Below are 22,545 nucleotides of genomic sequence, written 5' to 3'. Positions count from 1 at the left end.
AATTAAAACAATGAGAGACCACCACACACCAATTAGAACGCCTAATACCTATAACCTGACACACCAAATACTGGCAACAATGTGGAACAACAGGAACCCTCTTTTCATTGTTGGTGGGAATGCAAAACAATACAGCTAAATTGGAAGGACACTGGCAGTTACATACAAAACTAAACATTCTCTTCCAATAACCTAAAGGGATTGAAAACTTAAGCCCACAAAAAATTCTATATCCACAGTAAAACCTACCTGTGGATGATTGCAGCAGCTTTATTCATTTTTGCCAAAACGTGGAAGCAACCAAGATGTCCTTTAGTAAGTGAATAGATAAATAAGTTGTAGTGTAGCCCCCAAATGGAGTATTTCTCAGCGCTGAAAAGCAATGAACTATCAATTCACCAAAAGAAATGAAGAAACCTTAAATGTATCTTATTAATTGAAAGAAACCCACCAGGAAAGGCTACATACTTATGACTCCAACTACATGACAGTCTGAAAGACAAAACTATGGAGACAGTAAAGAAGAAAATGGCCTATCGCATCTTTGCCGCTTCTTCTAAAAAATACAGATTATGAAAGTAACACGTATATTGTCAAACAGGTGCTGCCAAAGCAGTGTCATGTCTATTCAGGGGATGCAGAGACACAGAAAGACAGCCAGACCTAGGACATCATAATAAACATTAAAAATGCGTACACCTCTCTCCACGAGAATATTTTGGAAATCAGCAGACTAAACAGCACTAAGTCAAACATTTAAATTAAAAGCCACAGCTGACCAAATATTATTGTATCTGTTTATTTTATTATCTTGAAAGACAGCTGCTTCCTACGTGAAAGCAAATTAAACTTAGTTAACAAACTTCTTTAATTTGATGGCATAAACTCAAAACTGATGTTTCAAAACAAATGTCACAATTTTAACTTACCTTGACCATTATGTAAATAACCTGCCCTTTTTCATGTGTTGCATAGGAAAATGGAAAGAGATCTGCACGGAAGTCAGGGGGTCATAACTCTAACGTCAGCCTGGTCTCTGGAGAAGCTGTGTATCTTTGTTCAAGTGACTTCATCTCTCACAGCCTCAGCTTCCATTCCATGTACTCTCAACGTGCAAAATAGATAAATACACCTGGTCTAAGAAGGAAAGGGGCTCCCTGTCTGCTCCATGCCTCCTGTCCCAGCACAGGAAGACCACACAGAACACAGTGTGAAAACCATTTAATAGAATATGGCTCAAATGATTTCCAGTTCTGAAATTCTTTGTTTCTGTGTAAATATTCAAAACAGTATAACTCCCTCCTGATTCACAGAGGACAAGACTTTTACTCAAACAATGCTACTCAGGCTCATACAATTTGAGGGCTGGGAAACAATTTGGCAGACTATTCAGGTCATCTGCCTGGCTCTGAATGGATGTGGCCTTAAATGATCCCAGAATTATTTTTTACAATATTTAGAAAATCCAGACAGGCACTTCTGAAGAAATCCCAACCAAGTTCTTTTTCTACAGCTTCATAACATTTTTATTTAGGAGAATTCTACCTATATTTCCTCTTGTTCATCTTCTATGGAAACAGAAATAATAACTATTCACATAGAGCATCTATTTATTCACTCTACAGAGGATTATTAAGCTCCTAAACAACACTTAGCAATCTCCTAAGTCCTAGAAGTACAAAGGTGAACAGAAACCAGTTGCATCCAGGAACTCACAGTTTAGGGAGGAATATTTCTGTATGCTGGGTGGTGGGAAGTCTCAGGGAAAGAGCACAAAGGAAGGCCTAACTCAGTCTGTCCTGGGAGATGGGTCAGAAAATTTTCCTATAGAAATCAATGCTTGAACTGCATTCTGAAGGATGAATACGAGTTAGTCACTCAGGAAAATGGTACAAGAGAATCTCAGACAGAAGGAAAATGTGAGATAGGAAAGTATGAGAGAGCATGGAATACATATGGGCATTTGAATGGCTGGACCACAGAGTTCCTTCCTGAGTACAAGACCAGAATTGTCTCAGAGACCTCACTGTATCGTTAAGACAGTGTGGTGGGCTGAGGCAATCAAATTTGAGTTTTATAAAGATCTTCCTCCATTGGGTATGTGAAAAAAGTATTAGAATGGGAAGGCTGGAGGTAGAAAGTTAGATGGCTTTTTCTGTAATTTAGGTAAGAAATGATGTGGGCTCAACACTGACTATTCAGTGTCTTAAATCATTTTAGTTGCTTTGCTCTGAAACCTCCCCCATTTTCTATGGCTGGGTGTATGTATCATCAAGGCATCTGGATATGGACAATAGCTCAGCTGAGAAACACTTGTTTTTTCCATTGGTATCAAGTAGCCTCTTTACCATACTTTGTAGAGTTATTATTTCATTGCTAGTAGTCAGCTGATTGTATTATTCTGTTTGGTGTTAGAATCATAAAATTTTAAATCTGCAAGAGACTTTCTAATTCATTTGGTCTGTTTGTTTTCATACCATGTTTCTCCAAAACCTAGTTTTCTTTTGGGAAAACCACAGATGAGGCTATGGAATAAAACACAGACAGAGCTCCTGGCCTTGTCACCCAGTACAACCAGGACCGGCCCTGCCAGTCATTGTAACCAGCACCGTTCCTGTCTCCCCTGGTAACCAGCACCAGCCCTGTCACCCACTTGAATGAGTTTTCTTGACTTTGTGTGTTCTAATTAAGATTTTGTTTGCAAAACAGGATCTGTTGCTAAAGTTATAACCTCTCCCTAACTTCACCAATAAAAAATTCAAACATAAGGAAGTTAAGGGTCTTGCTTGTGTTTATACTTAGCTAGTGAGCAACAGAGCTCAAGTAGCAAAACTGTTAACACATTCAGGAAGAGTTGGAACCTCTTCTAGAACCTGAAACTGTCCCTAATCCCCAAGTCCTATTCTGATCTTGCCAAGCTTCCTCATTCCGGGTATCAATGGCAGGGCATTTTAGACTTCCTGTTAAAAAAGAACACAGCTTATTTCTAAGAGTCATTTTCTTCCCATGTGAGTATGTATGTTTGTGCGTATTGTGTGTGGGTGTTTCTATTTGTAATGAGATGGATATATAGATTTGGATTTACACATTTTGTTGTAGCTAAGAAAATATTATAATAGGGTTCCATTGCACAGGCTAAACTATTACTATTGGGTAAAAAAGGCCAACCTCTGAATTCAGAGTAAAGCATGCGGCAGGATTTTTTTTTTTTTTTTAAGCTTTGGGAAGTTTCACTCTCTGGAATCATCTACAGATACTTAATTCATCAGCAGTAATTTTTTAAAGTAATCATAAAAGAGTGGCTCTCAAAATTTTATGCGCAAAGAATCACTTGGGGAGGTTGTTTAAAAATGTAGATTTCCACACATTTCCCCCAGATCTCCTGACTGAGTGAATCTAAGATAGGGGTCAGTAATGTCCACTTTCAATAAAGACGCCGAGTGACTCTGATATGGGCCTGAAAACCACACTTGAGAGACTGACGTAGCTCTAACTAGATTTTAAAAAGGGGTTGACACCCTTATTCAACATAGTTTTGGAAGTTCTAGCCACAGCAATCAGAGAAGAAAAGGAAATAAAAGGAATCCAAATCGGAAAAGAAGAAATAAAGCTGTCACTGTTTGCAGATGACATGATACTATACATAGAGAATCCTAAAGATGCTACCAGAAAACTACTAGAGCTAATCAATGAATTTGGTAAAGTAGCAGGATACAAAGTTAATGCACAGAAATCTCTGGCATTCCTATATACTAATGATGAAAAATCTGAAAGTGAAATCAAGAAAACACTCCCATTTACCATTGCAACAAAAAGAATAAAATATCTAGGAATAAACCCACCTAAGGAGACGAAAGACCTGTATGCAGAAAATTATAAGACACTGATGAAAGAAATTAAAGATGATACAAATAGATGGAGAGATATACCATGTTCTTGGATGGGAAGAATCAACATTGTGAAAATGACTCTACTACCCAAAGCAATCTACAGATTCAATGCAATCCCTATCAAACTACCACTGGCATTTTTCACAGAACTAGAACAAAAAATTTTGCAATTTGTATGGAAACACAAAAGACCCTGAATAGCCAAAGCAATCTTGAGAACGAAAAAAGGAGCTGGAGGAATCAGGCTCCCTGACTTCAGACTATACTACAAAGCTACAGTAATCAAGACAGTATGGTACTGGCACAAAAACAGAAAGATAGATCAATGGAACAGGATAGAAAGCCCAGAGATAAACCCACGCACATATGGACACCTTATCTTTGATAAAGGTGGCAGGAATGTACAGTGGAGAAAGGACAGCCTCTTCAATAAATGGTCCTGGGAAAACTGGACAGGTACATGTAAAAGTATGAGATTAGATCACTCCCTAACACCATACACAAAAATAAGCTCAAAATGGATTAAAGACCTAAATGTAAGGCCAGAAACTATCAAACTCTTAGAGGAAAACATAGGCAGAACACTCTAGGACATAAATCACAGCAAGATCCTTTCTGACCCACCTCCTAGAGTAATGGAAATAAAAACAAAAATAAACAAATGGGACCTAATGAAACTTCAAAGCTTTTGCACAGCAAAGGAAACCATAATCAAGACCAAAAGACAACCCTCAGAATGGGAGAAAATATTTGCAAATGAAGCAAATGACAAAGGATTAATTTCCAAAATTTACAAGCAGCTCATGCAGCTCAATAACAAAAAAACAAACAACCCAATCCAAAAATGGGCAGAAGACCTAAACAGACATTTCTCCAAAGAAGATATACAGAATGCCAACAAACACATGAAAGAATGCTCAACATCATTAATCATTAGAGAAATGCAAATCAAAACTACAATGAGATATCATCTCACACCAGTCAGAATGGCCATCATCAAAAAATCTACAAACAATAAATGCTGGAGAGGGTGCGGAGAAAAGGGAACACTCTTGCACTGCTGGTGGGAATGTGAATTGGTTCAGCCACTATGGAGAACAGTATGGAGGTTCCTTAAAAAACTACAAATAGAATTACCATATGACCCAGCAATCCCACTACTGGGCATATACCCTGAGAAAACCAAAATTCAAAAAGAGTCATGTACCAAAATGTTCATTGCAGCTCTATTTACAATAGCCAGGAGATGGAAACAACCTAAGCGCCCATCATCGAATGAATGGATAAAGAAGATGTGGCACATATATACAATGGAATATTACTCAGCCTTAAAAAGAAATGAAATTGAGCTATTTGTAATGAGATGGATAGACCTAGAGTCTGTCATACAGAGTGAAGTAAGTCAGAAAGAAAAAGACAAATACCGTATGCTAACACATATATATGGAATTTAAGGGGAAAAAAAAATGTCATGAAGAACCTAGGGGTAAGACAGGAATAAAGACGCAGACCTACTGGAGAACGGACTTGAGGATATGGGGAGGGGGAAGGGTGAGCTTTGACAGGGCGAGAGAGAGTCATGGACATATACACACTAACAAACGTAGTAAGGTAGATAGCTAGGGGGAAGCAGCCGCAAGGCACAGGGATATTAGCTCGGTGCTTTGTGACAGCCTGGAGGGGTGGGATAGGGAGAGTGGGAGGGAGGGAGACGCAAGAGGGAAGACATATGGGAACATATGTATATGTATAACTGATTCACTTTGTTATAAAGCAGAAACTAACACACCATTGTAAAGCAATTATACCCCAATAAAGATGTTTAAAAAAAAAAAAAAAAAGGGGTTGATGTAAATGGTTTTGCTGAACCCCTTAACCTGGCTTGTCTCTTTTAAGTAAAATTATCTTACCACATGAGTCAGGGACATGGAACCAAACCCCATCCCTGCTAAGTCTTACAGGATCAAGCGGTCATAGGGATCATTCCCAGCATAGTTTATATTTTCTTTAGCCTAAATATCTTTCACCAGGCACAAAGTTCATGTGTTTGGCACAATAGAAAGTTATTTCTTGCTCCAAACACTTACTCTATCCTTCATCCTCCAAATGTCTGCTAGGCAGTGAGATCCATTAAACTGCTGTGTTGCTTCCTGTGTAAAAGTTTCTCATCAAGAGCAGAATTAAGATTAGATATTAACATAATCAAATTTTATCTCTACATGTGTTTTGAAAGAAAAGCAAAAAGTATTCTGACTTTTATAAAAAACCATCATATCTTAATTTAAAATTATTTGATATAAGACAATGCCCCTATTCATTTTTTTTCCCTGTGATGATAAGTAAAAATAAGCTTAAGGCAGTAAATGGCCTCGGAGACCTTCAATGGCCTGCCAAGCTTTGTGCTTGTGGGTTATTTCCAGTTCCATTTCATTATAAAGGACTTATTTCAAGGACACTGGGGCTGATAATCATGTCAAGCCCAGCCTCAGAAGAAAACTGGAAAAAAGGGTATTTACTCAAAGACCAAACCACCTCTTGATAGATTTGGACTAGAAGAGAGAGGTCCCAATAGATAGTTACTTTCTAAATCAAAACACCCTAAAAAATGAAATATATATAAGCAGATTCTTCTTTTTCTTTTCTGCTCTATTTCTCCCTTCCTTCCTTCCGTCCTTCCTTCTTTCCTTCCTTCCTTCCTTCCTTCCTTCCTGCCTCTTTTCCTTTCTCCCTCCCTTCCTTTCCTCTCCTGTCCTTTCCTTTCCTTCCTTTCTTTATGGGTAGTTTTTCTAAAAGTTCAATGAATAATGTCTGACCTCAAAATAGGCCCACTAATACTGAGTGCTTATTATTTATCAAGCAATATCTTAAGTGCTGTATATGTATTAAATCCTCAAAATAATTCTGCTGAAATGGGTATTAGTATTATCTCCACTTTACACATGAGGAAGCAGTGGCACAAAAAAACTAAATAACTATATTATATGATCCCACAGCTATTGTCTGTAAGAACTAAAGTCAACATAATTCCCTATTCCTATGTTAAGGCTGGGAGCAAGCATAATTTCTAACCCCTATTGCTGAAATACTTATGATAAGAGCTCTGGGACTTGCTTCAGTGTGGTGGAGGCAGGGAGGTGTAGGGGAATAGGTGTGATTATAGTTGAAATAAGATCGTCCATGAGTAGATAATTGTTGAAGCTGGATGGTAGGTTCACTATAATAGTCTCACTACCTTGTATATGCTTGAAACATTTTATTATAAAAAGATAAAAATATATGGAAAACTAACTAACTAAATAATTCTGCCAACAAGCTCCAAGAAAACCTGGTTCCTGGACGGTGATCTGTCTCAACCAGCTTACTTATATACTAATAGCATGCTCTTCAACACTTCAAGACTCTTGTGACAAAGCCAAAGCTATGGTATCATAAATTCTGCCCACTTGCCTGCAATACGAGATGCACCCTGAAGTCACCCAACCTTTCCCCTACTGGGATACTGCCCACGAGTATCCTCCTCTGATCTTTCCTTTCCTTTTGAGACGCTACTAAGACTTTGTCAAGGTGGCTGGTGTTTTCCCTTACTGCAGTAACTTCATAAACTTAGTTTTGCTTGGTGAATACGTTTTTTCAGGATATATTTGGGAGGTTGGCAACTGACCGCTGTCTAATAATCATTAGGAATTAGAAGGCTGTATTTTGTTATAGACATAATAACCTGTTCTCCTCTAATTCTTCTCAAACGAGAGATATCACTACAGCAGAATAAGGAAATTGATATCAACCTTCAGTAACTACTTAAAGAGTTTTTGACATTTCCTTAAAATAGAAATCCAAAAACTAAAGAATTTATGCTTGTGTGATTCTTAAAGCAAAGAGCTTTACAAAAGTTCTCTACAAATAATGTCTCTGACTAGTTTCCCTAACTCACACCAAATATAAATTGTGAGATTTAAATTGTGAGGATTAAAATAATTAATTTTTAAAAAAACAGTTGCTTGTATATTACAAACTTCATTAATGTAAAAAAATATTGTTATTCTGAAATTTTACTCAATCAGGAGACCAAGACTGGGCAATTTAAACACCAAAAACAACAAACAAAAACTAAGACAAAAACCAAAACCGGACAAAAACCTAGTTATCTTAGAATGATGTAGCTTTCCTGATAAAGGAAACGTCACATGGTAAATATTTCAGGTGTGAACACACAAGGCACAAGGAGGTCCGGTTTCTTTGGAAATAGCTGTAAATATATTCATCTGAGTAAAACAATCATCTGTGTCTAGTCATGCATGCTCTCTGCTCCCGTGGCTGTCACTGTTGTCGATCTGAACTTGAGAGGTAATGGCCTCATGATTCAAGGAAACTGCTGAAGTGTGTACTCAGGCTTCAGCTGAAGAGATGGGTTCATTTATCATCATAATAAGCTATTACCATCGAGAGGTCACAACTCATTGAAGAGACAGTCAGTCTAATTGGATCAATTCCGTCAGCTTTCGACGTGCCTCAAGGAGATAAGCACTCCTTCACAGGTAATTTTCAATCACCCAGCAAACTACCTGTTCAATAATTCATCACATTTCAGATTGGGATCTTATCACATAGCTCCTTTTTCCATGTGGCAAATGTTGAATTTTAACTACTTGGAATCTCCGACCTAGGTAATAGAGGGAGAGCTTCAGAAAAAGTAAGGTGAGAGAGTGTCTGCTTTACTCGGCTACTACTGTTGGAAGTGACGAGAAGACCTCAGTAATATAAATGTAAGCTTTATGCTTCCCCAACATGCCCTGCTGACAATAACAGAATTTCCTGAAACTACCTGGTAAGATAAGAGTGCTATTGGAATCCTTGTGATTAATTAAGAATGACAACCATTTTTAGCTTATAGAATTGAAGCACTTAAGTGATCACATCAAAGCAATAACCTTTACAACAAAGTCTAGAATAGAAAATTAATAGGTTATAATAGATCAAAATAAAAACAGACTGTTACTTAAAATATCTTATTTTACAACTTTGACAATATTACAATCTTGAGTGGGGCAGTAAATAGTCTCTGAGGCAAACTCACCTCAAATCAAATGCTGGCTGTGACTTTAAATAGCTAAGTTACCTTATAATTACAAGCATATTATTTTTCTCCACTATTTTTTACACAAATGGTGGTCATATATACACTATTCTACTTCTAGGTTTAATTACTTAACCATATACCTTGGATCATTCCATATTCGTAGACAAAGAACTTCTTTTCTTATTTATAGTTTTATAGTGTTTGACTGTGTGTATGTACCAAAATTCACTTAATCAGTCTCTCAGTGACAGACATTTTTGTGTTTGTCACAAACATTTATGAATGAATAACTTCGCATTTCACACGTCTATATATACCAGTAGGAAAAAATTCCCGGAGGAGAAATATATAAGCTCATGTGCATTTGTAACTTTGGTAAAGATTTCTAAATTAGTTTTCTTGGATTGCATCAATATGTATCTCCACTACCAATATTATAAGATCTTTGTCGTTTAAAAATCTTACTAATACTGTGCTATCCATTTTGCCATTTTGTTGTCTTTTCCAAGAGAAATGACAATTTCTCAGTGTAGTTGTATTATGAGTCAGGTTATACACTGTTTCATATACCTAAGAGCCATCTGTATTCCTTTTCTATGAACTGTTCATTCATATCTGTTGCCCATTTCTTTATTGAACTGTTGGTCTTTCTTATCAATTTCTATAACTTCTTTAGATATTAGATTAGCCTTTTGTTTGCTATAAATTAAAACAAAATGAAAATATCAAATTTTAAAAATAATTGATATTTTACTTGATTTGTTTGCTAAGGCTGCCACAACAAAACCATAAACGAAGTGTCTTAATAAACAGAAATTCATTGTCTCACAGTTCTAAAGGATACAAGTCCAAAATCAAGGTGTTGACAGTGTTGGTTCCTTCTGAAGGCTGTGAGAAAAGGATCTCTTTTAGGCCTCTCTCCTTGGCTTGTAGATGGCTGTCTTCACGTTCACATGGCATTCTCCTTGTATGAGTATCTGTCTCCAAATGTTCCCTTTTTATAAGGATATCAGTCATATCGAGTTTGGGTCTACCTTAATGACCTCATTTTAACTTGGTACATTATAGCTGCAGGGTATTGATGCTGTTTATAATGCCTATAAAATTAACTTCCCTAATCAGTTATTGATGGAAAGAAATCTTAAATCCCTTTAAATACTTCAGTAAAGCAGGAATAGTTAGATACTTATCACATCATTTACTTAGAAACACATGAAGCGATGCTTGTTTGCTTTACTTTGGTACCTTCAAGATAAAGTGCAAAACACTCTGCAGGTTTCTCAAAAATCTAGATAACTGATTTAATTTTTTCACATTTCCATAAAGCTGCTGTTTAAGTCACATAATCTACTTACTTGCTAAAATTAACTCTCTGTAATTGTCCATTTTTATTTTTAATGCTACCTTATCTTTACCACCACCAGATGCTATATCAGATAGCAATAATAAGCAAGGGACAAAGTGTTTTAACAAGTGTCTTATATTGATATAAAGATTACCTCTGTATAAATTACTGCAGCATACAACTACAGAAATTCTCAAAGCAGTTGACATTTACTGAACAGCTTCTGCATGCTAAGGGCATTTTTGAGGGCTTTGTACTATTCTGAGGAGGTGCTGGAACTCTCAATTCACAGATATTGAAAGTAAGTCTCAACTAAATAATGGGATGTGTCCAAGATTAGAAAACTAATAAGGAAGAGATGCAGCATTTGAATCAGATCTGTGAAAGGCATAAGGATCAAAACACTGAAAATAACTTACCAGAGCCTCCCCATGCATAAATAATAGCTTTCAATCAAGAGCAAGATGGTGGGAAAGGATGGGACACAGATATGTATAGAAAATGAAAATGAAGAAAGAAAATAATTACTCCTTTGGTAGTCCACAATCAAGATGTCAGCAGGATTGGTCTCCTCTGAGGGCTGTGAGAGAAGGAGCTGCTCCAGGCCTCTCTCCTTGGCTTACAGATGGCCATCTTCCTTCTATACATATCTGTATTCCATCCTTCCCCACCATCTTGTTCTTCTCCCACTACCACCAATTAAACAGCATACACTGGGTTACATACAAAAACCCAGTCGATAAAACACTCTGGCCATGATAGGTTCAGAAAGGGCATAATACTGCCCCCCTAAACTACAACAGCAATAGTTGGTGGGTCTGATCTATTGCAAGTGGCAGAGGCCAGCACACTGGAGGTTTGTCCCACAAGGACTTGGGCTAGTACATCAGAACCAGCAATCCACTGGTTCCCTATAGCTCTTCACTGAGTTGCACATGAAACATGGGTGTAAAAGTGTTATTGAAAAGGATACAGTAAAAATGTAAAGTTTTTCATTAAGATTTGATTGAAACTTTCAAATTGATGGTGGTTTTGCTTTCTTTACTTTTGAGATAAGGAATGGGGGTTTCATGGTCTTCCATTTTACAATTCCAAATAAAAAATTACACAGAGTACCCAAATTTCTATTTTCACCTTGTGTGTTTTGTCGTTCATTTGATAATCATTGTGTTAAGCCCCAAGGTTAAAGAGGTGACCAGCCTGAGGTCCCATGGTAGGTGGCAATCTGTGGAGAAAGCATTATTATTTACCTTTTGCGTTACTCTTAGTTTCTTTTTGTAGGGACAAATTTCATCTGCTATCATATTCCTTTTACTGGAAGAACTGTCTACATTTCTTCTAGTGATATGTTGCTGAAAAAGTATCTCAGCCTTTATTTCTCTGGAATACTCTTTGTTTTGCCTTCCTTTTTCAAAGATATTTTGGCCTGGTAAAAATTCTAGATTAATAATTTTTGTTTGTTTGCTGTTGTTTCTTTCCCCCCAATATTTTAAAATATTTCTGTACTGTATTCTGGCTCTTGTGATGTCTAAGAATCTTTTATCTTTGTTCTTCTGTACATGTTGTGTCTTTCTTTCTCTGGCTGCTTTTAAGATCTTCTCTTTATCTCGACCAGTTTGTTTTTCTAATAATTTGATTCTGATGTACTTTGACATTATTTCCTTATCATTTTGGGTCTGTTTCTGTTGACTGATTTTTCTCCTGGTTATGGCTCATATGCCCCTGCTTGTTTACATGCTTGGTCATTTTTTATTTGATGCCAGACATGATAGATTTTACATTGTTGGGTGCTGAATTTTGTTGTAATTAATTAAGTAGTATTGGATTTTGTTCTGGTATGCAGTTTTGGAATAAATTGGTTTCTTTTAAGGTCAGCTTTTAAGATTTGTTAAGGTGGGTTAGAGCAGCCTGTAGTCTGGGGCTAATTTAGCCCCTTTACTAGGACAGTATTAAGTATTTTACTGAAGTTGTCTCTATTATGACACTGTTCCCCTTTAGGTGGTGGGAAAATGAGCTAGGAATTGTTTCTCATTACATTTCGGTAGCTCTTCCTTCAACATTAGATAGGTAGTTTTCTGCCATCCAAGTCAATATTCAGCCAGGTTGAAAGTTCCCTTTACATCTTTACAGATATCTGGATTGATTCTTTCTCTCTCTCTGTCTCTCTCTCTGTCTCTCTGTCTCTCTCTCTGTCTCTCTGTCTCTCTCTCTGTCTCCCTCTCTGTCTCCCTCTCTGTCTCTCTGTCTCTCTCTCTCTCTCATTTTCTCTCCACCTTCCTCTTCCCTAATATTCTGTCCCACAAGTTCTAGCTTCCTGGGCTTCCCTGAACTCCCATCTCCCTCTTTCAAACAATGTTGTTTGGGTTTTCCCTCAATTCATTTCACCTTGGAAACTACACCCAGGCAACAGTCTTGGCAGCTGTTAAGCCTGAACTCATCTATTTCTTTTTTCTCAGGGATCACAGTCCTACACCATCTGCTGTCCAGTGTCTAAAAACTCTTGTTTGACACTTTTTCTCAAGTTTTCTTGTTGTTTAAGAAACGTTTATTCAATCATGGTCAGAAGCAAAAATCCAAGGTATTGTCTTTGAAAAGCTTTTTTAGTATGATTTTTGAAATTGTAGTCTTTGATTCAGTTAGAGTTTATTTTTATGTATAATATGAGGTAGAGATGGTTATTTTTTTTCCTCTTTAGATAACCAGTGGTACCAGTAGCATTTATTATATAGTCTACCTTATTATCATTGATCTGCAATATCTGTTTTGTTAAAAATCAAGTATCCATATATGCATGGGATATTTCTGGGCTATTTTTTTCAGCTCCATTGAGCATTTTTAACCTATTTTCTCACCAACAGTACTTTGTCTCAGTCATTATTTCTTTTTTAAAATGAGTCCTAAGTCTTTATACCAGGTAAGTTTTGATTAATACTCCATTTCCGGCTTTCTTTAGGATTTCCTTTAATTATTTTTGGCCCTTTGGTATTCTGTATAGATTCTATCCTTGGTACTTTTATTACTTATCGCTATTATAAAGCACTTCTTTTTTTGTTAAGTTTTTTTTTTAATTGCAGTATTGCTGCTTTACAATATTGTGTTGGTTTCTACTGCACAGCAAAGTGAATCAGCTGTTCGTATACATATATCCCCTCTTTTCTGGATTTCCTTCCCATTTAGGTCACCACAGAGCACTGAGTAGAGCTCCTTGTGCTATACAGTAGGTTCTCATTAGTTATCTATTTTATACATAGTATCAGTAATGTATATATGTCAATCTCAATCTCCCAACACCCCCCCCTTCCCCCTTGGTGTCCATACGTTTGTCCTCTATGTCTGTGTCTCTATTTCTGCTTTGTAAATAAGATGGTCTATATAGGGGACTTATTTTTAAAGTGTTGTTTAAACTGATTTTTGCTGATGTAAAGAAACACAATCGACTTCTATATATTAACTTTGTATACAGTTTCTTTCTTGATTCACCTATTAATAATTTATCTTCTGAGTTCACAAAGCAGATAATCATATCATCTACAAATGACAGTTTTATTTCTTCCTTTTCGATCTCTGTATCTTTTATTTTTTATCTTACTGCACTGTCCAAGTATTCTAGTACAATGTTAAATAAAAGTGGTCAGAGTGAAAATTGTTTGCAATCTTAAAGAATTCTTTCAACATAGATGCTATTCATTTTTGTGTACATAATCTTCATCAGATGAAGAAGTGCCTTTCCAATCCTAGTCTGCAAAATTTTTAAAACATCATGAATCGTTATTTAATTTTAACTATTTCTTTTTCTACCTCTATTGAAATATTTTTTCCCTCTCCTTTAATCAGCCAATATTGTCAATTACTTACACTGACTTTTTGATATTAATCCAACATTGAACTCCTATGATAAAAGTAACCTGGCCAATTTAGTTTTACCATTTTTATACATTATGGATTCTGATTGTTCATGCTTTGGTTAGGATGTTTGCATCTATTTTCATGAATGAGTTTGAACAGGGATTTCCTTTTTCATACCTCCCTGATAACCAGCATATTAAGCCACATAAAATTGCTTGAGGAGTAGTCCTCACTGTCCTGTTCTCTGGAAACCTTGTAAGATTGAAAAAAAAATTTAAGGTTTGAAATGTGACTGAACAAAATAAACAGAAGTAAACAAAATACTTATTTTATTTATGGGAAGAACTTTTTGGCTACTGATTCAATTGCTTTAATATTCATATCACTTTTCACATTTTTCAGCTTGAGTCAGTTTTATTAATTTTCATTATTCTAGAAATTTGACTTTGAGTCCTCATAGGTAGGCTAATTTTGCATAGTAGACATTACCAGAACTATGGGCAATAAATGAGTTCTTGGGTTCTTTTGTTTGCTTTTTAATAATATGTTTCCTCATTTGCCCCTAACAATTCATTTGGTTTATTCTTGACAACAGATCTTCTTCTAGTACTACTCCATCACCAAATCATTTTTTATATGATCTCATTTATGGAATAAAAATTCAATCACAGTTGATTTATCCTATTTACTTTTATGGCCCTACCATTCACCACATAAATAATACTTTCTTAATTAATCCATTTAATCTAAGACTCAAATTGAAGGGCATTAAGGATGAGGGAGAGAGTTTGACCTTTACTTCTGAATAATTTTGAGGAATGTGGAACAAAGAAGTCAGAAATACAAATTATGCTGCTAAAAGGAGAGTGGATCATGCTTATTAGTAAGTTTTTAGTTTTTTTTTAACCAAGATTGAAATCATCTTTCAATTCTAACTTAAATCCCAACTCAAGAGTCATTTCTGAGCAATCTAATGAAAACTATTCTGTTGTTGTTAAAAATGTAGCATTGATCACAAAATATTTGTGAAGTTAGTTCCTTTTATGTAACAAGGCCTACCCTGTCCTGTAAATTTCAAACATCAATCTCCTTCAAATCCACAGCTTTAATTAGGGATCTTAGGGGTAGAACTGAAAGTCAAGCAAACACAGCAAAGAAATACCAGAGGTTACTTTTAGAACCAGATACTATTTTGTCCGCAGACTCATAATGTGCATCTTAAAAGCTAAACTATAGGTATTCTTGGCAACTACATGAAACAATTTAAAAGTTTCTCTAAGCTAGAAACAGAAAAAGATAGTATAATGTTGTAGAAAATAAGCATTGTTTTGTAAAGACCACATCACACAAGATTAATTTAATAACACTCAGGGAGGGATTTTCAAACCTTAATCGTAATGTGGGAACAGTAGATAGGCCAAGCCAGATTCTCAGGGAACTTTACAGATGGGAAGAGAATTGCTTTTGGAAGCTGCACTATCTATTTCAGACCACTAGGGTAACCTTAAGTAAATGACCTTTCAGTGTTCCAATAGCACTTAGTTTCCTAAAGCAGTAAATTATTCCAACTCTGAAATACCCAAACTGTTTCTCAATAGCTGTAGCCTGTAGCAAATCAGCAGGACTCTTTGTCCTCTAGCTCTTTCATTACTGCCTAGTTTCATGCTTAAACAACTGCCCTAAAACTAAGCATTAACATGTGCCAAGCATTTTGAAAATAAGCTGCTGCCTAGTAGAGCCCTGTGGGTGCCTGACTTAATTCTCTTTGAATATCTAGAATGGAGGAGGGCAGGGAATTAACACTCGATTGTGACAATTGTGCTAAATACTCACTCACATATGAGAAAACAAACATTTTCAAGATTGCTGTTGAGGAACTAACTCATAGTTGAGATTGTAATCCAGCAAGACCCTCTGGGGCCTTCTCGGGACAGACCCCTTCCTCCATGTCCTCTGCTGGTCTCTTGTTTGTAGAAAAGCTGTAGGCTCCCAGGCCTCCCCTGAGTCACAAACCCTGGCTCAAGAATTAATGATTAAAAGGATGTGAACATGTGGTGACAAAAATAGCAGCTGGGCCAGGAGAATTGGTAAGAACTTAAACAATAAATCAGCCATATGACAGTCACAGAATCTTTAGTTCCTCCCTGAAGCACCTAGATAACTGTATCTGATGCACATTTCCTGAGTTGTTTTACAGATGCTAAAACCCCCACCAAATGGAAGAAGTTAACTACTTAATGACCATAAGCATGTAGCCCCCAGACCTACTGAACCTGAAGATTGATAATGTTAAGCCCTGTGACACTACCCTGTTATCTTGCCATCAGCCAATCAGAGAATTGTGCACAGGCTGATCACACACCAGGCAACTCCCCTCCATCACTTTGCCTTTAAAATCACTTCGAGGAGTTTGGGTCTTTTGAGCATGAGCCACCCCATTCTCCTTGCTTGGCCCTGCAATAAACCTTCCTCAGCTCCAAACTCTGATGTGTTGGTTTGTTTGGCTTCACTGTGTGTTGGGCACAAAAACTTGCAATTGACAACAAGATCATGGAAATTTTTTAAATGGGTAGTATAAAAATGTGCTACCTTTTTCTAGGCCTCATCCACTATCCACATACATAACTATATTCACTTATGTACTCCTCATTAGTCCATAGAGGAACTGTAGTCAATAAAAATGTTTCTTAAGATGAAAAGTATTCCTGTGCTAAATTGGCTAGTGCTCTTGAGTTTAATTATGATCAGGCAGGTTTCTATGTTAGCAATGTGTATCCCAAGTGAGAATAGCTTTATTATTTGGGGTTAGGTTACCACTGCATGTGGCACCTTCATTATAACAATATGTACAACACATCTCCCTTCTGTTATAAGTGGACTTATAACCAAGTAACTTGGAAAATGTTTGAAAATTGGTTATATAAATATTTAGGAAAAGCTAATAGCATCTCATAAATATATACATTTTTTGACTTAGGAATTAATAATAAAAAGGCAGAGGAGGGATTATGTATCCACAGCCCCCGGTCATGGATGTAAACAAAATTCTGTATTTAAGCAGATGTACTAGTTTCTTGATATACTATTTCTGTCAGATTCTGGCAATGGCTCTGATTCCTACAGCAATTACTGGTAAAGAACTTAGCCTCAACTATTTAGAAAAATGGCTTTACTGGATTTACAAACAAGGCCTTACAATTTTCCATTTCCTTAGCAAGATATTAAATCAACCAAGCTAAGCATGTCATCATGACTGTAATTTATGTGATATGACATGACAGTTAAGATGTACTGTGGTAATTTGTGAGAGTTGGCAGTATTATTGTAGTATCAAAAATTTATATGGTTCAGTTATTAAGGCAAATTGTTTCATTCATACTGAGATATCTGACTGTAAACCACAGAGGGATTTCACATTACATTAAAAAACGTCTTCCATATTCAAACAATTTGCACACCCTGTTATGATTATTTTGTTCACTGAATGGAAACTGAAGCACAGACAAGCACAGCTTTTTGATGTGAAAATGATCTGTGGGGGACATGAAGTACTTCGTTGTGGGTGGATATAAGAAGCAGTTCAGCCAGGATAAGGGAAGTTATCTTTGGGAACCAACAACTACGAACAGGATGTCCAAATCCTTTGCTCTGATGCTATTTAATATCGCTTTTGCTTGCTTTCCTTCTGTCAGTTTGATTTTCAGCCAACAGAAAGAAAAAGCATATGACCAAAGAAGAAATGATGGAAAATATGGTAAAGAATATTCTATTTAAAAACTATCTGTAAGTAAATTTCTCCATTGTAAGAAAAGTAAGACCTCTGAAACTCATCCAATGGCTCTTCTCTAAACTCCTCAGAGCAGTTAGAAAAAAGACAGTTTATGTATGTATTTATTTTTTTGGCAATTTTAAGCTATAGACATTCAAGTCGTATGTGCTATTTTATTCCTGTCAGGGATTCAGGAAGTTCCTAAATAGAATAGGATAGAATGACTTCTTGTTGGAAAGGGCTTTGAAGTAAAAGTTTAATTGGATTTTATTACAGATAGAAAATTTTATGCAATATACACTGTCTCTTTAAAAATACATATTCAATGAAAATGTGTTTTATTCATTTACACATTTTTCATAATGGTATTCAGAAGCTTGTAAAAATAAGAAACAGGCCACGAATTAAAATGTTTTCAGTCAGCTAAAACCACTAGTTCCCATTCACATGAACTAGTAAGGTTTTCTATCTCAATACTCACACGCCACTATTAATATATTTTAATTTATTTAATCAATGAAGATTTCTTCAAAAGTAATGCTATATTCTTATAGGTGAAAACTAGGCTTAAATAGCATCAACTTGCTAACGAATTTTTCTCGGACTGTCACAATTTCTGGTGTGATTAGCTGACTTAACTATTAGCTGAAAAGGTATTAAGTTCCACAGACCAAGCAAATATTCCCACTTAGAATTACTATATCAAATTTCGTTTCCAACAAATTGTTAAGCAAAATAAAATAAAATAAAATGGTAAAAGCCAAGGAACCTATCTAGATAAAGTTAATCCACAACAGGCTGGGGTCGGGGGTGGGGAAGCACCTGCATTTCTGAGATTGCTACATTTGTTTATCTGTGTGTGTTTTTATATGTGTGTGAGTCGGCTTGGAAACAAACATGTACTTTCAGTCTGCCACTTCTCTTACGGTAGTTCTCTTCCTGAGCTCCAGGAAATATGGTGTTTATATAAGCTTCATGGCAAGCATTAAATTAGTTGTGTAATAAATTTCATTTCCAGTTAACATTCATCAGACATGGTAGAAAAAGTAGCTCTCTTGAATATCAGTTTTGAAATGAAATAGAAACGGATGAGAAAAACTTCAGTAAGTATTGCACCATAGACAACTCTAGAAAAACAGCTATTTCAGGTAAACATAACACCGTCTCTTCCAATATCTATAATTTGTTTTGCAAAAAAATATCCTAGAGGCTTCATTAATTTATTTGTGGATTCAAAATGTTGACACAGAACAGCAACTATGTAGAGTTGTGAAGTAGGGATGCTGTGGCCCACGGGGCAGGGTGGAAATGTCCAACTTAATCTGATTCAGCTGTTTCCAGCAATTCAATACAGTATACATTTGATTTTATCTGTCTTTAAAGAAAGATTAAATAAAAACCATTATTCTTATTGACCAGTAAAGCAAAGTAGCAAGAAGCAAGCACTATCTGGACTTACTTTGTTTCCCAGATACAGAGCTGGCGCGCTCCAGTAGTAGCTCTGGGGCAGGGCTTGTCGGGCCTTCACGACGCTGATGCTGATCTGCTGATGTGGATCTAAGTCATCCTGCTGCGGAGTCACTCGAATGTGGCCAGAGATGTCAGTCAGATACCAGCCACTCATGTCTTGTATCTTAAAGAAAACACACAACCATCGTTACTTAGGAAAACAAACCCCACCCACTTCTTTTCTCTTTCATATTCCTGGAGTGTTCATTTTATGAAAATTAAAAACGCAAGAACTATGAAAGTTTAGAAAAAATGAGAGTTGTGAATATCATTAAACTTATCAGATGTACTCAACTTTAGGTACCAATTATTTTTTTGCTTGATGTTTCTAAGAGTTTGGACGGTATGATATAGTAACCTGCTTTTATTGATCCAATGTGCTTTTTTAAAATTATGATTATAAATACTTCTTTCTTAAAAATAGAAACTCATTCAAAACTACACATGTTATATAAATTATCAAATAGTTGAACTTTGATTTTCATGTTTTTCACTCCACTAGTAATTTCCTGTTTCGTATAGAAAAAATTATTTCAAAAGGTGTTATGTATGTGTTTGTAAAGCAGAGGAAGAAAAAAGAAATGAAAGGTAGCTTTTCCTTTAATATTTCCTTCCTTTTCATATATTTAAATTTAAACTTTGAGGCTCAAGTGCATTTGAATCTACCAGCTCACAATACTGTACCTATTCCTTCCCATGAGGTTGGAAGCGTTGTAGGAACTCCTAGCCTAGATCCTTGGCCCAGAGAAGGGAGGAGCCTTTAAGGGGGAATTAGGGAATACATGATGATTTGTTTTTCCATGTTTATACTCCAGCCATGGGTGGGCACACAGCTACAATTCAAAACCATCCAACCTTGTCAGGACAAAACACTGGATAGTGGGGTTTGTGGCTACCAGGTGCCCACTAGATGTGTGTGAGCTGCTTGGTGCTGTAGGTGATGGGGAGCAGAATGGTAATGGTGATAATATGTGGATGAAATATTTTTAAAAATTTCTTCATGTAGAGGTCATTTGATTCTGCATCTCCCAAAGCTGTGGAATTGCTGGGACTGCCCTGGTCAAAGAAAGAGAGATTAAGTAAAAGCTTATGGGATAGCCACACTACAAGATACATATTACTTCCTTCTCTTCCCTTTCGAACAACATCATCAGACATTCTAAGACAGCCCAGTGAGATTCAGAGAAAGTTCTTTCCAGAAGACCTACTGAAATGCAAATATCAATCGACCTAGTTTCTGAAGAACAAGGCTGAGTTCTACCTCTGTTCCTCTGCTAAACATAAAACTTTAGTACATTAATGGAACAGTCTAGAGGGTGAGGTGCGACTCTACAAACAAAAGAAAGAAGTTAGACTAGATGTTCATATGTTGTTGGTTCTACATAATCTGCTCCAAAAGCTATGCATTTGATAAAGTATGTATAGATTCAAATTTAGGTATGAGAATACAATCATAAACTACTCATAATATTTCAGACTTTAAAAGCAATACAGGCAGAGAAAATTTTCATAGTTGTGTTAAGGATTAGTTAGCTGACTGAAGTTGAAAGGCGAGAGTAGTGTTTGGAAGACAGTTTTATTAAAATAGTGATCTTTGTAAAAACCAACCCTAATCATAACAGTCTCCTGCTAAAATCCTCCAATGACTCTCCAAGGATAAGAACTCAACTTCTCAGTAAACTCAGCCCTATGTGGTATAGTTTCTCATTCACTCTGTAGGTTTCTCTTTCTTTCCCCAGCCTGTTTCCTGCTACTCTGTACTCCTAAGTGCTGCCACATAGGCTATTTGAAATTCCCAAAGGTCCTCTTTTATAAGGAGACAAATCACTGTCTGTGGAGGGTTGAAAAGGCAATGGGAGTAAGATGAGCAGTGAAGGTGGGAAGGGAAACATGTTTGTGTTTATGGTAGAGGAAGAATATCCCAGTAACTACTAAACAGGTAATAATTTGAACTTTTTCAAATCAATTAAGAATGAAGGTATTGTTCAAATTCAGTGTCTTGTTTTAACGAAGAAAGGGCCCTGGCAACATCAAATCACGACTAAAGGCTGGTGGGTAATATGTACCATGTATATAGTTATTAAAGGAGTTTTTATTAATAGGTATCCCAAAAATACTGGTGAGTGAAATACATAATCCTTCATAGCACAATCTGATGTTTTCTCTGTTGAATCATCTGCCCTTGAGGCTAAAGCAACATTAATTCCGTTATTGCTTCACATAATAATCATGGACACCGGAAAGGCTAGTGTTGACTTATTCTAAGAGGTTCCAGTCTACACATCGGTACAAATAAAATCCTAAAGGCTTTGGTCAAAGAGGCACAACTAGCATTTGAAAGAAAATTCTATCACTTCTTCATGATAAGTTTAAGTAGAAGCTCACTACAAGAAAAAAATTAATTTCTTATAGAAGGAAAACAATAGCAAGAAGCCCCGTGGAGCAGCACATACGATTCAAAGGCTGTTGCTTACATTGCCATAGGTCCAGTAGGAGCTCTGACATCTGTCTGAAACCCCTGAACAGAAACACTCATCACAACCTCTATGATTATCCTCTTGCAAATTGAAGAAGCCGAATTTGCAGCGACTACAGTCTCCTCCTTCGACATTTTCCTATAAATAGAGAGGTGGGTTAGCAACAGAGGTGCCCTTCAAAATGGAGCATTGTCTCTATTTCTGTTTATGAAAAATATAAGCTTTCTATTCTTCATTTTACCTCTTAGCCTTATTTAAAGTATAATGAGATTTTTAAAAATCTTCTCAAAAGCTTCTTATTAAGTTGTATGCTGTCCTAACCACGCTGATGGGAAATAATTTGGATTCTAATCTACTGCAGTAAGTTACAATTTGATCTTCATCTCTGTCAAGGGCATGGAGTAAATGTCATGATAAATACAGCAATAAGTTAGACATTTGGTTTACTATTTACCGCTCTATGCTGTTGAAGTACTTCCTTTTAGGAACACATGATATATGATAAAAATAAAAGACATTAAGCTAATACATGGATGTAGAATCGAACATTGAAATTACACAGACGGTAAAATACTTTTCACTCCACATATGAAAACTACATATATTTGAAGCAAGCGTAAGAATCTGACAGG

The 22,545-nt window shown here is 36.3% G+C and overlaps 1 protein-coding gene across 1 annotated transcript in view; it reads right to left on the bottom strand.

The window, feature by feature from the left end:
• LAMA2 (laminin subunit alpha 2) overlaps positions 1–22,545 on the bottom strand; it is a 610,905-nt gene that overhangs the window by 285,997 nt on the left and 302,363 nt on the right. The window contains exons 11-12 of the mRNA XM_089921992.1: positions 21,911–22,051; positions 19,387–19,560 (exon numbers count right to left, since the gene is read on the bottom strand). Coding sequence (XP_089778118.1) covers positions 19,387–19,560; positions 21,911–22,051 — 315 coding nt within the window. The remainder of the gene's footprint in view (positions 1–19,386; positions 19,561–21,910; positions 22,052–22,545) is intronic.

Source organism: Delphinapterus leucas, chromosome 12, assembly GCF_059928025.1.
Source record: "Delphinapterus leucas isolate spDelLeu-1000000601 "Yukka" chromosome 12, BTC_Dleu_Yukka2, whole genome shotgun sequence".
In the NCBI taxonomy this organism is placed as follows: domain Eukaryota; kingdom Metazoa; phylum Chordata; class Mammalia; order Artiodactyla; family Monodontidae; genus Delphinapterus; species Delphinapterus leucas.
The sequence above is the reverse complement of the archived record's forward strand: the minus strand, read 5'-3'. Positions and strand labels throughout refer to the sequence as shown.